The sequence below is a fragment of the Halichoeres trimaculatus genome, unplaced genomic scaffold (genome assembly GCF_033239565.1).
Source record: "Halichoeres trimaculatus isolate MK-OKI-2021-1 unplaced genomic scaffold, fHalTri1.1 fHalTri1_scaffold_15, whole genome shotgun sequence".
In the NCBI taxonomy this organism is placed as follows: Eukaryota; Metazoa; Chordata; class Actinopteri; order Labriformes; family Labridae; genus Halichoeres; species Halichoeres trimaculatus.
In genome coordinates, this window is record NW_027437193.1 from 18938106 (window position 1) to 18954392 (window position 16287).

The window sequence follows — 16287 nt, forward strand, 5'->3', positions numbered from 1 at the left end:
CCAAAGAGCTCCAACCTTGCAACACAATGAAACAGAGCCAGTGTGAGATAACACACTGACTTGAATTGAAACCTATCAAAGTGGAGATGGATCTAGTGTGATTTGACCACAAGTTAAATGTGTGCTCTGTTGGAGGGGGAGACATGATATTAAGCCCACCGCTCCACAGGTCAGATTGTTGCTATGTTTGTCTTTAGTCCAAAATGAATCACTAGAATACTAGTGTACTAGTGCACACCAAGGCAGTTTTTTGGCTACACTGTTGTATGAGGGAAGATGAAGGCACCATATTTATATTTTCTCTATGTTTTTTAGACTATTACCAACATTTATCGTGTGAACACATGAGGACACGTCATGTTCCCATAAGCCATGAAGATCAACTTGTTTCCCTCTCCTACAGCTTTTTTTAAACTCAGTGTCAATCAAAGCAGCATCTGAAGCATCACACACTTGGAACTTCTTGTCTGACTCAACTAAGCAACGGCTGTACTCCAAGGTACATTCCAAAAAAAAAAAAAGGAGAAGAGGAAGTGCTTATAATGAAGTTGAACATATAAATAAATCATTCTGTGCTCAGCCAAAACCTGAGGGCCCTTTGGTGACACGTGTGACATAAAGAGCAATCAGGAGCACACACATTGCTTTGTAATCTACCCCGTGTAACACTTCACAAACCTTTGCTGACATCTCTCTTTGAACACACGTCTTTTTGTTTTCGCCTCAGCCAGAAATAATAACATTAGGGTGCAGCTGTGTTTTGTTCATACTCTGCCATCATGGATTCATTCCTGCCAACTCATACTGGAGCCAACTGGGGAGGGGGAACAGTGGGAGAGGGAGATGTATGCCTCTGTAAGACTGTGTGTGTGTGTGTGTGTGTGTGTGTGTGTGTGTGTGTGTGTGTGTGTGTGTGTGTGTGTGTGTGTGTGTGTGTGTGTGTGTGTGTGTGTGTGTGTTTGAGAGAAGGGTGTTTTAGATGGCTCAGAAGGAAAAACGGAAGTGAGAAAGATGGATGACTAAGTGTGACAAGAGGACAGGAGGGAGAGTGTGTGTTTGGTTAGCTTGTATGTTTTTGTTTTTTTAAGTGTGTGTGTGTGTGTGTGTGTGTGTGTCTGTGTCTGTGTGTTTGTGCGTGTGTGTATTGTGTGTACTTAGGGCCTAAATTTACCAGAGTAACAGTGAAAATGAACAGAGGGGAAAACAGCGATGGGTGCAGTCCTAGGTTTTGCATGCGGCTCAGCATATTTTCAGATGCTTATCTCCACCTGTGTTTGCACACACATACACACCTGCACATGTGTTTGTGTGTTATCGTGGCCACCCGTTCTCACCAAGGGCTGTTTAAATAATAGATGTAGCCAATGGTGCATTGTCTGTCTGTGTTTAAGAAGACTCTAGTTGGCTATTTTGTGCTGAAAACAGAAGTTAATGTGTTGGGTGTGAGGGTGTTGCTGGAGAGGAGGGAGAGGTTGGCAAATGACAAGTTATCAAGGCTACACAGCCTGTGCCCATGGCTAAATCATTAGCTGGTTAATTAGACAGTCAACCATTATGTTTTGCACAGAATGAGATTGTATTTTTGCTGGTAGATGACCAGAGTTTTTTTCTTTTTATTGGACTGAACAAGCTTGTAGAGCTTGTAAAATGTGTAATGCTGAATAACAGCTGAGGTGAGACAGAAAACAAGGTTTTAGCTTCAGCTAGCTTCATACCCATAGCTTAATGTATTCTTTGTGGAGAAAGGGGACAAACAATCCAGGTTTTAAAACAGGCCACTTGTTTAACCAATGAGCTGTGCTGCAGATGCTAAAAACTTAGTCAAAGCTTTTGTCTCTTTCCGTAGACAAGGGCATAGAATTGTGGATGGATCATATAGACATGTCCACACCAATCTCAAATGGTGGCTAAAACGTCCCCACCTACGCAGAAAGGGTTGAATCCTTTCCCACTTCGTCATTGCCTCCCAACGAAGTCTGCGACTTGTCCAAATGTCAGGCAAAAAAGGAAGGTAAAAGGATAATTCACCAAATAAAGTGTAAGGCACCTAAGGAAAATAGTCCCTCCTTATGGACAACCACTAAACAACGCAAAACACCTTTTCCAACAATTGTCTCGCTCTTAAAGGTGATCAATTTGTTGTTTTCACTTTCACAGGTGACAGAAGAAGCAACAGAACTGTCCTGTTTGTCAGACAGCAGTGGAGTGGTAGGATTACAGTTCAACCTGAATGAGGAATGAGTGAGTTCAAAATCATTTTATGTTAAGTTTTTACAGTGTCATCGACAGTTAGTCATTGAAACTTTTTTATGCAGTTTCAGATTTTCTATGAAAAACACTGACATTCATCGGACACTCAATATTTTTTTTTGCAACATTAGTCTAATGTGACAGTAGCCTAAGTGACAAAATCGATGCATATATATATATATATATATATATATATATATATATATATATATATATATATATATATATATATATATATATATATATATATATATATTTATTTATTTTTTATTTTTTTTTATTTTTTTTACTTTCACTATTTCAAAAACAATAAAATGGAAAAGTTGTTTTCAATCTAATAGTTGTGACTTATTTTGTCCTCTTACTTTTGAGTAATATTGTGCGCTCACAACAGTTTGACATCGTGATACTACCATGTCATGGCCCAAAAGATGAGTGTTCATCTGTCAGAAAATGTAATAGGGCCTACTGTTAACTCAAACAAGATTGAGGCCTGTTGATTGTGGATCTTTTCGAGATTAACACCCTGACAATTTTTTTTCTGACACATCGCAGCCTGCTCATAATTTTCATTTAGGAGAATTTACACATGCAGTAAAGTCCTGCTGTTTAACATTATACTGAATATGGATTGAGTTTTTGTAGGAGCCAGCCTCTAGTGGACACTCGAGGAATTGACACTCCGGCTTCAACTTTACTCTGAAGCCCTGTGGTTGTGACCTGGCTCCAACTTAGTTATTACTGTAAAAGTGTGTGTGTCTATTTGTGTGTGTACTCAGGTCTGAATGAATTCACTTGTTTGCCCATACAGTGTGTGTACAGTTTGAGTGTGTGTGTTTGTGTGTGTGTGTTAGCGCTCCAACATCTTGAGTATATTTGTTTTTGTGCAGAGCTTGTATATTAGCTTTCTGACAGCTGTGCATCCTTTAAAGTGCTCTGCCTGTGTGCCTGTGTGTGCGTGTAAGTAGGTGTGTGTCTGTGTGTGTGTGTGTGTGTACGTGTGTGTGTGTGTGTGTGTGTGTGTGTGTGTGTGTGTGTGTGTGTGTGTGTGTGTGTGTGTGTGTGTGTGTGTGTGTGTGTGTCATGAATCCACTCTCCAGTATACAAACACACTCACCTGTCTGGGGATCCACTGAGAAGTATTGCTGGCCCTGCACCAGTGTGTACACGAGCTTGGCGCTGTTCCCATAAGTCGGGTCATCAGCATCTGTCGCTGTCACCTGGATTATAGACGTGCCTGCAGGGGAGGAGAGGCAAGGATGGGGGATGGAAAAATAAGAAAATGTAGGAAGCAGAAAAGAGTGTAGAAAGAAGAGAGCAAATAAGGGAGAAAAAGGAGGGAAGGAGAGAAAGAGAGGATGAGTCAGAGCCAAGTGGACAGTATACAGCAGCACTCTAAGAGCATAAGAAAGCTTTAACTTAAGTCAACCTCTGCTCTCCTCTCCCACTCCTTCTTTTTCAATCTCCTTCAGTCGGCAGTGTGACAAATACTTTATTTACCCTCCCCACACTCCCTCCTCATCCCCCCGCGCCCTCACCTTCTTCCTCCTCTCCCCTGTCTATTCCCTCTGTCTCACTTCATTTCTCTTCATCTCCGTCTCCAATTCCCTTTAGCTTCCTCTCTCAATCGGACCGTCTGTCTCTTCAGCGGCCACTGTTTCCATCTCTAAAATCTATCTTCTCTCAGCAGCTCATAGAGTGTCAATTTGGCAGGAAATAGCTTAAATTTGTTAGTCAAAAAAAGGAAAATGTTTGAAATTCAGTTACCCAGTTCATATGTAGAAGAATCCTATAAGTCTATATTTCTATTGAAGCGAAGGGGGACAGACGAGTTCCACTGGGACCAGAGCCAGACAGGATCGGAGGGAGATGTAGATTGTGGGAGCAGCTGCTACTTTATTCCTGATCAAAGTCATGACAGTATCAGTGGAGATGGTGTGTGTCTGTGTGTGTGTGTGTAGTGGTGTGTGGGGAATACAGGGATAGCGGATCATCTGGTAGGTGATCCACTACAGGTAGATCAGAGGTTCATTGACAGATGGTGGATGTAAAGTGTGTGTCAAGATTGCACCATAGAGAGCGTGTGTGTGTGTGTGTGTGTGTGTGTGTGTGTGTGTGTGTGTGTGTGTGTGTGTGTGTGTGTGTGTGTGTGTGTGTGTGTGTGTGTGTGTGTGTGAGTGTGTGTGTGTATGTGTGTATGTGTGTGTGTGTGTGTGTGTGTGTAACACTATGTACTAATTTTAAGAGTGTGTGTTTCCAAAAAAGTGACAAATTTTAAGGATTATTCCCGTTAACCACAGTTTGGGTTTCATTTTTCCCTCCATGAATAAAATTTTCAGCAGCTTTTTTGTTATTTGCTCCTTCGTACCTTTACTCCACATTTCACAGGAAATATCTGACTTAACTACATTTATCCCACGGCTATATGACCCTGTTGTATCTTTTGGCTTATGATTTAACATGGAACAAGAGCTTTCTTAAGCTTTTAAAACACAAAGTGCTGTTGAAGATAAATCCATGTTGCACAAACCCTTGGACTTTTGACCCTTTCACAGAAAAACACAGTGTTTGGCTTCTGTTTCTCTCTTTTAGACATTACAACTCTTCTTTTTTAATCTCTTCAGACTGATTCTTAAAAAAACTTGTATTGGTTTTTTTGATGGGGAGAAAAAAACATGAAATTCATCAAATAGGAAATAAAATTACAGATTCATGAAGCAGGACTTTCTTCTGCTTTCCAGTCTGGTTAAGCATCCCATGACCTCTTCGATTTGTTGTGTCACACATCAGAGGGCTCAAATCCTAAGGTTGGGCACCAGTAAAATCAGTTTCTGCTGCCAAATTTATGCAGCACTTAAAAAAAAATCAATTTTCAGATAAAAAGTGTCAGAATCAGTCAGGGGGGAAATTTTCTCACCGAGTTGTTCTATTTACTTTTGACCTTACTCGAAAAGGGCTAAATGCAGCACTTTACTCATCACGCTGTTTGAAATGTAGTTCTCTATTGTTTAATTTTCTTTTTATTTGCTTTACCTTGTTTGTGTAGTTTTAGAATGATGATGTTATTATATATCATAGTTTGTATCCAAGTGAAGTGAAGGTCAGTTTAAATGGAACCTCAGTCTAAGATCCAGTAAAAAATCAGCCAAATACATGCAGTCAGATGATTGTGATGTTTTAATAAATAAATAGATAGATAAATAAATAAATACATAAGCTAGATCCGAAGCAAAGTTGGGGTATAGTTATTATCTCCAGGTAAAACCAGTGCAAGCACATCTAAGCTGCTGCTGTTGCTGAACCGTCATGGCAACCGTCTTTTGTGCACTTATATATCAGCCAAGAGTAACAAACTCATAGTGTTGTGCTTTCTTAATAAACTGAAAGTGATATTATAATGAGTTTTCTGGTCAAAGGGTAAAGGTGAAATTAAAAGTAAACTTAACCTTGTAACTTACTGCAGCAGAAGCTAGCTAGTAGCTGTTGTCAATGTAATCCCAATGGATTGGGGACCTTTTTTCTATTAAGTAATTTTCTGCTTCTTTTTTTTCTGAAACACAAGTTTTTGTGATGCAATGGATCTAATTGAAGCAGATCATTTTTATTATCTGTAAAGTGACCATGAATGTCTAGAAAAGCACTTATATTCAGTGTTGGGGAAGTTACTCTTAAGAAGTAGTGTTTGCTCGTTAAATGTTACTTTTTGAAAAAGTAGTCCCTTACTTAACTTAGTTACCTTCTGTGGAAAGAAACTTTTACGTTACTTTTATGGTGTTGGACTTTGGGCAGAACCCCATCTCATTTCCTAAATATGTAGGCCTACATAAGTTCTAGAGGATATAACAGGTTATTCTTTTGTGCTCTTCATTTTGAAAAATGCCACAGAGCACTTGACAAGAAAAACAAAAATGCCATGATGACTGACTGCTCTCTGCATGCTATCGCGAGTACTAACCTCCGTGTGGAATGAGAGCCTGCAACTATTGAGCATTAGCGCAGCTGAGACAGTGTTGCTGTCAAATCGGTCCATGGGAAAAGTAATGTTGTGATCAACTGAAAAAGGAAGTAGGTTTCGTTACTGTATTTTCAGTAGTAACAGGTGACACTACTTTTTACCCCAAAAAGTAGTTACGTTACCGTAACGCGTTACTTTGTAACTTGTTACACCCAACACTGCTTATATTGTATTATATTATACCAAAAACAGCCACTTCTTCCTCTTAATTTGTGCCTTTTTTGGTTGAATAGCACAAAAAAAATCAATGATTTACTCATTCGACAGCCATTATCAGACAATGTTAAATGTTAATTTACCAAAGAAAAACAAAATACCCTACAATTTGCCCTTTGAAGCTGGCCAGATGGGGTGCAAAACCTAACCACCAGTATAAACGGGCGCCCTGTATCAATCTCTCGTTATATGAGCAGTGTTTCTCCTATATGCACTATTATGAAAAATATTCCATCATTCCACAGAGTTAACTTTTTCTATGTTGTATTTTTCTTAATTATGTTTCTTTACTAGACATTCATCATACATGTGCCATTTTATGACAAAAGCCCAATTAGCTCATAAAAGATTCTGTATCTACCAGCACTAACATTTAATGAGTGATTTTCTGTGTAAGCTTGAGGGGATGTTGTGAAATTATATGAATATATAAACTGTATGTTGACACAAACCGATGTTTGTATTACATGGGTACACGTGTGTCCTTCATATCTGTTTCTTTGTGTATTTTTTTGTAATAAGATCTAATTGTTTACTCATTGATATATTTTCCCATGTCTCCTTTTTATCTCTCTTTAAACTTCTAAAACCACGTCTGACTTTTCATTCTCTCAAGTATCCTCTGTGAGACCAATCCGACACAAACCATTCTCTACCCTAACATTAATATTGTATGTCTGATTATGTTTTTTTTTTCTTTTTCTTTTTAACATTTTGCTATGCTTGTGTTTTCTCACTTAAAAGATTATAAAGAATACACCCTAAAAGTTTATATTTGAAACCATCACAGAGTCAGGAGTTTGGCTTGGCGTTTGTCAGAAGGGGGAAATCAGGCTGAGGATTCGGCCAACCTTGCTTCACATAAGCTACTGGAGCAACACAGAGGAGAATCTTCTCGCTGCAAAATTCAGTTTATTACACCACACAGTGAGGATGCTGATGGCTTGAGAAAAATCTACAGGAAAAAAAGAGGATAATGACCGAAATAAAAACCATGTCTGAAACCTCTTGAGGTTTCATTAGCAGTGACATTTAAGCTCACAGTGATTGATGTCTGCTGCTGCACGTGATGCACAATCTCATGTTTATTTATCGATCTGGTCTTCATTAGTCACAAAAGCAGAATCTTGTATGTTTAAGCACACTGAGTGCATACTGTATACAGCTGACAGCGTGTTAGAAAACTCAGACTTTAGACTGAGACAGAAGAAAGAATGTTTTCAGATGTTTGGCTGTTATTTTTAATCCATGCTCAGTTTGATATTCTCCACTCTACACATTTTTCTACAGCTAAAAAAAAAAACTATTAGACTATCTGCACTTTCTGTTTTTATCTCAAAGCGCTCCCCTCTATAGCAGCTTCACTCAGCCTGACACAGACTTTAAAGTGTCTGCTATTGAATCTCTTTATGTTTTAGGCTTTTTCTTCACTATGGATATTACAGATAAGAGCAGGAGGGCACGAGCAGATAAGTCGACAGAATGTTTCTTTTGACGGCAGTAGAAATTAATCAGACTTTAGGATCAAACAGTTTGGCTCTGAGGTTGATGCAACAAGTGCAAGGCGAGGGAAAAAGGGATTGGTATGCAGCCTGTCAGCCGTGCAATACAGCAGTCACACTCCAGGAGGATCAAATATTCACACTGACACCCATCCAAGTGAAACGCACGTACTTACCATCAGACATCTGTCCTCTGACAGGCTAAGGAAAAGACATCTTTCCATTTATATATAGGTCTAAATATAGATAAAGATTTTAAAATGTATGATTTTAATATCTGTGCCCAAGGTGAAACTTTCTCTGAGTTTGTCAGCTGATACACATCTGCTCAGATATTTACATCCAGTCGAGTCAAACCAACAAATCACAGTTTGCAGACACAGATACAAGCAGGGATCTGGCTCGGTTCCAGAGCAGCCTGCAAACGTGTCTCATTGATGAGGCGCCGACCCTGCTCCTCCCCTCTCTCACCCTTAAATGTCTCCCATAACAAGCCTTTGATAGCATCCTCACAGAGGCATCATCTCCTCAGTCACGGGTGCCACAAAGCGCCTTGGTAAATATTGAATCGTCAAGTAAATATTGAATCCATGATTGACTGAACAACTCAATCTGGAGACTGAGCTGCCACGAGGAGCAGACGCTCATACGGCAGCTGATAAGATTACTAAATAGTGCTCGTCTCCTTCACTCGGTCTCCCTGGGCCCGGCCCGGGCCGGCTGCTGGCAGGGTCATTATTCTAATCTGAATAAAACAATGAAGTGCAGGAAAGGCCTTGATGTTGAGGGGAAAACATTTCAGAGGCAAAGATGAGAGGACCTCGGCTGAATTTGCCAAACTTTTGTTAACTCACCAGTTAAAGGATGAATTAATCTGAATAATACCTTTCTTTTTGGCAAATTCACAGATTTTCCTGAAAGTGTTTCCTGTGCTGTTAAAAGGCAAAGAGCGCTTCTCAAAGTAGAACCAATTTCGGAGGGGCAGAGCGGAGTATAAATGGAGATTAGAGCACTTTTTGTACATACAAACTGTTTCCTACAGGCACTCTGCAGCCTGGCTCTGAATTTTAAATCTATGACAGTTATTGTCACTCCACCATCTCTGCAGTACAAGTGCAAAAATGGGCCTGTCTCTACCTCCACCTCTTTTTTTGGGCTGTACTCTGAGCTCTCCTGTCACATTGAACATCATCTTTCTGCAGTCAAAGAAACATTATCAGGTCACTGTGGCTTTGGCACGCTCCCTGTCACAGATTTTACACCAGAAATGAGATGAAAATCAGTTTCAACTCATTTCATAATCCTCCATAATTTCTTATTAGGTTTGAAAGGAGATCTGTTCTCCTACTTCTCTAAAAATCCCACACTACATTTGCTCTGCCTTTAAAGAATGACTCGGCTCTGTTCCTCATGAATTTTGCTGATAAACTGTACTGTGGTTTTTGGGTGGTAAACATTATCTGATACACACACACTGCCATACATCACTGCCAACAGAAAGCAGGCCTGTGTTTAAACAGGAATTTCAAAACTGTATCCTCAGATTTACGGGGGATTTTCTATCGGCTGAGGTACCCATGGTCTTTTTTTGACGGTGTTTCCCTTCAGAAAACCCACTTTACTCTTTCTAACCATGAATTCTGTGTTGAGTGAACTGATTAATTTTGAGGAATCTGCAATTTCTTCAACAGAAAAGCATCTCACAGCATATTTCTTCCCTTACTGCGGGATCTCTTCCAGGCACAAACACAGGGTGCGGGCAGGTTCAGTCTGGTGAGGTAATTTCTTCAATTTTTGGTTCACCCTGCAAATTCAGTAGAGATGATGTAGCATCTTGCATTAATACTAAACAGCTAAGAGCATTTTCATTTACTGCGTGTTAGAACTACATTATATGAATGGTTTTAAGTGGGGTTGAATGTACTGCACTGGCACAAGAGAGTCCATAACTGGGAGAAGGAACATTATATGGTTTTTAAAGCTATTCATGAGGGGGGGGGGGGGGGGGGGGGGTTGATTCATGCACATCACGTAGGTGCAGAGCAAAAAGCAAAGGAAGAGAGAAAAGACAAGTCTGCACATGCACTCAATGCCAAAAAAGTCTTATATTCACAATGTTTCGACCCAGTGATCTCCATCAGATGTTTGAAGCCACGACCATCGGCAGCTTTTTGTGGCATCCATAACAGCTCGGGCCTTTCTCTAAAAGTATGAAAAGCTTTTAGTGATGTTCTGTGTCACCCAGAATTCAGATTAGGTGCAAACAACTTTCATCAGGTTACCCCATTAACCTGTGCATTAATAAATGCAGACACAAACAACTAGGCGGAGCTGGGGTTGAACTTAAGCCTCTTGGAAAACAGCTTCTCAGCGTCCAGCTGTCAGTCAATGTACCACGCTCCTGTTAGTACAAATGTGTGCATTACTGTAGTGCTCTTTGCTTGGTATGCAGACAGAGTCTTCTCTCATACTCCTGGGATCATTTATGCATATTTTCTGTATGGTTATGAGGAGTTAAAATTACATGTGCAGTAGAATTGTTAAGCCTGCACTAGTTAAAATTTTTAGTTTTGTAAAAGCTGAAAAACTTCATGAGGATGTGGCTCACTGTTAGTTTTCTACCAAAACTTGGTTTGTGTTTTGGCATTTTAAACTGTATTGTTTGAGATCCAGGCATTACAAACTTTAGCAGGGAGTCTGCACTGACACGATAAGAAATGAGACTTCTCCAGTTCCAGTGAGATCATTACCCAAAGGGAGAGGTTGGGTCTGTTTATGCCATAATGAGGAGGTGTGTGTTTCAAGGAGAGACAGGCTAAAATAGCTAAAATCTGCCTCCAAATTAAACCAACTGTTATCGACACAATGGAATTTAACCTTTTCTTCAAGACTTGGACTAAATGTTGCCACTCGAAATAATGGGAGCAGCATCAAGCAGAGCAAGCCAAATTAAAAAAAAAAAAGAATACTTAAAGAAATGACAAGATTTTTGATGAAAAGTTTTGAAGTTCAATTTAGAGATTTGGGGATGCTACTTTAGCCAGACAGACACAGTTAAACATAAGCAGCAGTCATGTCTTAAAATGCTGACTCAATATGTGGGGGTTATGAACTGCAGTTCCTGGAGTGTCCACATGAGGGTGGCTGCAAGAGCACCACAAACAACATACACACCAATCCAAAAAGCATTTTTTTTTTTTTACAGCATTACTTTGTTATGACTAGCTCATTTCCTTGTCAGCACACAATTTGCAGGGACTGATTTTTTTTTTTTTTCATTAATTGTTGATATTAAACATATGAAACTTGCTTAGTCAATGGCTTGGCTGGCTTTTGTTTCTATGTCCCTTAGTGGATGAATTGTTTAACATATATCCTGATGTAAAAGACATACAATATACACAGGCTGTGTAATAATGGATGTGGTCTCCATGACGTCACCTGTCTGTTTCTGAAACAGAGTTTTTAAGTGAATTGTTGACGGGGGGCCATATTGGAAATGGGGCCGGCTTTGAGCCTCTACATTAACAGCTATAGGGCGCCTACCTGTTAATGCGCTGAGCTGTGCCTCTGATTGGGTGAACTTGGGTTCTAAATATCTTCCAAACTGCTGAAGTTGGAAAAAATCTACCCCACTGTACAGTATGTGCCATTAGAGAAATTGGTAAATCAGAGGGGGAGGCTTCTTTGTACCAGGCTGAAAACACGTTTATTTTTTCATTTATTTGTTTGTTTATTTATCTATTTTTGACTTGGCGTGTATGTAGTTTCTGGTATTTCTGGAGCCAGCCTCCATCAGATACTAGACGGACTGCAGATCTACGCTCTTCCCAATTGCCTCATTTTTTATTAGACTGTAATTTGTCACTAAGTAAAAGACACCTAATGTAAATAGAAAGTCATAGTGAAATGGTTTAAAATGTTGGAATGTATTTTCACATACCTATAAAGTATATAAGAGCCAGAGACCTCAATATCATTAGAACAGGCAGACTGTAAAATACTTCACCTAATTACAGACATTTTATCTAAAGAAATTAGGTACAGTGGTCTTTTAACACAACAGACTTTAAACACGTTTAATTTGGCTATAAATGGAGATTTTAACATGAAAACTTATAGAAATGGTTAGTTTTTGCAGCCAGACTCAAGTGGACACTTGGTGAACTGCAGTTTTTTGCACTTCTGCTTTGGCTGTTTCTTTGAAAAGCAGATATTATGTTTGTTGTATCAATATGATAAGTGTCTAATTAATTCAAAGTGATTATAAATGCAAAACAGTGAAGCAGATAGAATATTATTCTAAAGTTGAGGCAGCTCTCACTTCTGTCTCTTAAAGAGGTCATGCTTCTTCTGAATTTTTGAGAGAAAAAGTCAACCGCTGCTCTCAGTAAGGAGCAGAGTCTCAGAGAAGCACCACAGACTACGTGACTGGGATGTAAACAGGCAGCATCCTTATTAGGCAGATTATGCCTCCTTTTCATGAAGTACAATTCAAGCTGTTTCTATTTGTACTCCTCTTTGCTTACACTTTTGTGTGCTCAAAAGATTACATATATTGTATTCAGCCGGGTATATGAGAGAACTTTACATTTACATGCACATAATTATGCAACATCTGCAAACCATGAGATAAAAACAATAGCCTATTTAAGCCACATTCATGATTACATAACCGCCAGCTTCCTGCTCTAATAATCAGCACATTATCATTCTGAGCAACTTTGACTATTTGGACTTTGCATAAGAACAAGCTGAACATCCTCTGAGTCAAAAATTACCAAAACACGTGTACTCTATCAGTGCAGGCTGCAAGTATTTCATCAACAAAAGAGAAAGGCTCATACATCTGACAAACTGCTGTGGTGACAGTGTTATTAAATCTAAAACATTAATCCAACTTATTTCATATTCTGCCTGCATTGCACTGAAATTTCCTATCCTTTTATGTTCAATTTTTGAATTTTGGAGAGCTCTGATTATGCCAGCCATGGAAAAAGTCTGTCTGAAATAAGGAGGCAAACAGAGATACAATTTCATGCCAAAAGAGTAATAAATCAAATAACACTGACTAAGACAAACTGTTTCCAGCAAAAACTGGAACTCAAGCACTCGAATAAAAGTTCTCCAGGATCCGTAAGTTTTGAGGTGTTTAATTTGCCTGTACTTTTAAACTAAATTTATACAGTGTTTCATAAAAGTCTGCTCAACACTGTACATCTACATCAAACTGTTACACAAACATTTTTATGGAGCTGAAAACTGTGAAAGTGAGGTGTGAAGTGGCCTACATATAAAGAAACCATAGCAGCACAAATGTCCTTCACTTTGTGCTGCTTTTAGCTCTAAAGGCCCTTATGAAACTATATCAAGGTGTTACAATCTGAAAAGGGCACCAATGAATCCCCAGAGTCTTGTATTTAGACTCCAGCTATGGACATAAAGCTCCCGTAAGGCTGTGCAGAGGGGAAAATTTCCTTCTCTTTTCTCATGCTTTCCTGGTTTCTTACATGAGAAAACATTTGCAGAGCGTCTCTAAGCGCCTTTTGACTTTGCAAAAGTCATGTAGTCTGGTAGAGGAAGGCAGTCGGGGTGACACAAGACTCTCATTAACATTTAATATGGACGTGCATCAATCAGCTGTTCATTTATTAAAAGGAGAACAGACCATTCTCCTCTGTTTTATAGTTCAGCATGTTCAGTGCTAGATTCTGCCAACCGCTTAAGACAGGAGATGTTTTAAATTCAGACCCATTCAACTTCACAGATGAAGTCTCCATTTGTGTGCCTGTCTTAACCTTGACTATACACATCTGTCTGCTTGATAAAAGTGAGCTGAATGAGAAAATTTTTGCATACTTTTTCTTCTAGAGGTCATCTAACCTTAAATTCAGTAATGTGAGAATAGAAGAAAACATTTCTGGCATCGTCAGTTAACGTGTGGTCATATTCATATTAAAGTTTCTTGGAAGTATGAAAACCTTGAAAACCAAAAACTTTACTTTTTATAAGAGTGAAAAGATACATATTCATAAAAGCCCAAATTAAAAAATTCTTTAAAAATATTTTTTTCTCTTCCTTTCTCTAACTCACATTTGGGGGGTTGCTTGTTTTGAAGTGCAGATTAAAAGAAAGGCATCTTTATTTACAGCAAGCAACAAGGTTGATATTTTCTTTAAGTTTTCAATGTAACTAATGTGAGGAGGGTTTGTGTCAGACCAAACGTTAAACGGGACTCTGAAGAAAAATTGTACTTCTTTTTTATTTTCTCATTTTCAAAGTTAATAAAGGCCAAACCCATTTCTGCCCCTTAGCCCCTGTTTTACCCCTTAGCCCTTGGTTTTGCATGTGCACACCGAGTGAATTTGTGTCCCAGTTCATGTTAACAATCTACCTAATGCTGCTATAGCAATGGCTATAGATAAAAGTAGGTGCACCGATGTCAGACCAGGGTGACAAATTTACAGTAAACGGACTTCACTACAATGAACTGCGTTTCATGAATGACTAAACAGCTAACCCTCATTCAGGAGCTGCATCAGCTACATAAGCTATGATAAGTAAACATTCCTGTATTAAGAAGCTACATAATACAGTTCCTGAATGCCAAATACCAAACAAGCAGTCGCTCTGCCTATGACAGCCAGTGAGTGAATAGAGGTGATGATGGAGAGGGAAACGAGTGGTGTCTCATTCCAAGAGATGTGTTTTGACCCCTTTTCCTTGGACCTCAAAACAGAGGGCCAAAGGAAAGGGGAAGACGAAGGTGACAATTGAGTTTGTCCCCAACACATTTCATTGTTCAAAGTCAGGGAAATGTTATTTTTCAAAACAGAGTACACTTCCTAAATGTTAAGGACAATATAAAAAAAAAACACATCAATTTAGTCCACAAGGTGCACCAAAGGTGACAGGAACAGACAACTCCTCTTAGGGGCTTTTAATTTGAGAGAATATGCTTGATGGTGACCAAACAAGTGTCGCTTTTGCCTGTGTCATTCTCATGTGTCAACTGAGCCTTGCCTACCTAAGTGTGACGCTTTTCCAAATACAGAAAAGCAAAACAAACAACAACAACAAAAAAGGTTCTTGTAAAGGAACTGGCACAAAATGTAAGAAGCCAGGAAGATTTATGACCTTAAATTTTTAACAGAGAAATGACTTGGTGTAAATTCATTAAGTTCTAATTCATTTCAGTCGTTTTCATATTGGACAGTAGAGAGTCAGGTTAGTTCTGTGACTTATAAAAGCACCTTATGAAGATACATCCAAATGTTGAAGCTGTGGCGTCACCTCAGATAACTGTGTTTTCTGTGACCACAGTGTGGTGAGGTCGTGACACAAATACAGATCATCATCTTTGAGAGAGCCGATCAAAATTCAGGGATTCTGTCTATCAGCTGGAGAAAGCTCTGTGGAGAGCTCTGATATGAAATTCAGTATCGCTCCTCCATATTTAGTGCTGAATAAACTCCTCTACTTTGTATTCTAAAATCTGCCCATGAATTGAACCTGTTGTGTTGTACTAAACCTTCTGAAATGCAGCAGGTTTCCCCTCACTACAATATCAATTTAAGGAGTGGTTTTGATAAAGGCTAAAAGGCTGTGTACAAAATGGTAACACATTGTGAATGTAATCCTAAGAGGCACTAATGTTATGGCTGCTGTGTTGTATTATGGCTGCAGAGCTGCAGCTGTCAGAAGCTCGTATTGAAAACATCTACGGTGACATTAACATAACATAACATGCTCATTGTATTTCAAATATTAGCCCAAGCCCCGCTGAAAGTGCTTATCGTAATAGGTTTCTATTGCACTTCAAGCAGCAGAGGTTTTACAATTCCTCCACCGGGTGCATTATTGGTTTAATTTAGCTGAAAATGACTGTTAATTTTTATTTTTTCAATATGTCACATCCTTTTCAAAGTAAGGAACATTTTTTTTGCAGGGAACACAAACCCCAGATTCAAAGCTATTAAATGAAAAACCTCCAGGCAATTCATCCCCCTGGGATAGATATAATAAAACACACTGTCTCGGTGTGGTCAAGTGGGACATCCATCATTTTGGAGCGTGACTGGCTCGTGCTTTATTCTGATTAAACAGCAAACCAATAAAATGCTACAGCCTTATTTTATATACAGATTGTGACTCCAATAACCCGCTCAATCAAGGTAAGTTCTTATTCCGGCTATTACAATGATTTTTTATCAGTTTTGCTGCCATTACTCAGTCAAAACATAAAAATGACACAGAGTAATGTGTGCCAAGTCTTGAGGCTGAATTAGGTCTGACAGCCAAATA

The 16287-nt window shown here is 39.1% G+C and overlaps 1 protein-coding gene across 4 annotated transcripts in view; it reads right to left on the reverse strand.

The window, feature by feature from the left end:
- cdh24b (cadherin 24, type 2b) overlaps positions 1–16287 on the reverse strand; it is a 296244-nt gene that overhangs the window by 114091 nt on the left and 165866 nt on the right. For all 4 annotated transcript variants that reach the window (XM_074687942.1, XM_074687943.1, XM_074687940.1 and 1 more), the window contains one exon: positions 3368–3487. In XM_074687942.1, the coding sequence (XP_074544043.1) occupies positions 3368–3487 (120 nt within the window). The remainder of the gene's footprint in view (positions 1–3367; positions 3488–16287) is intronic.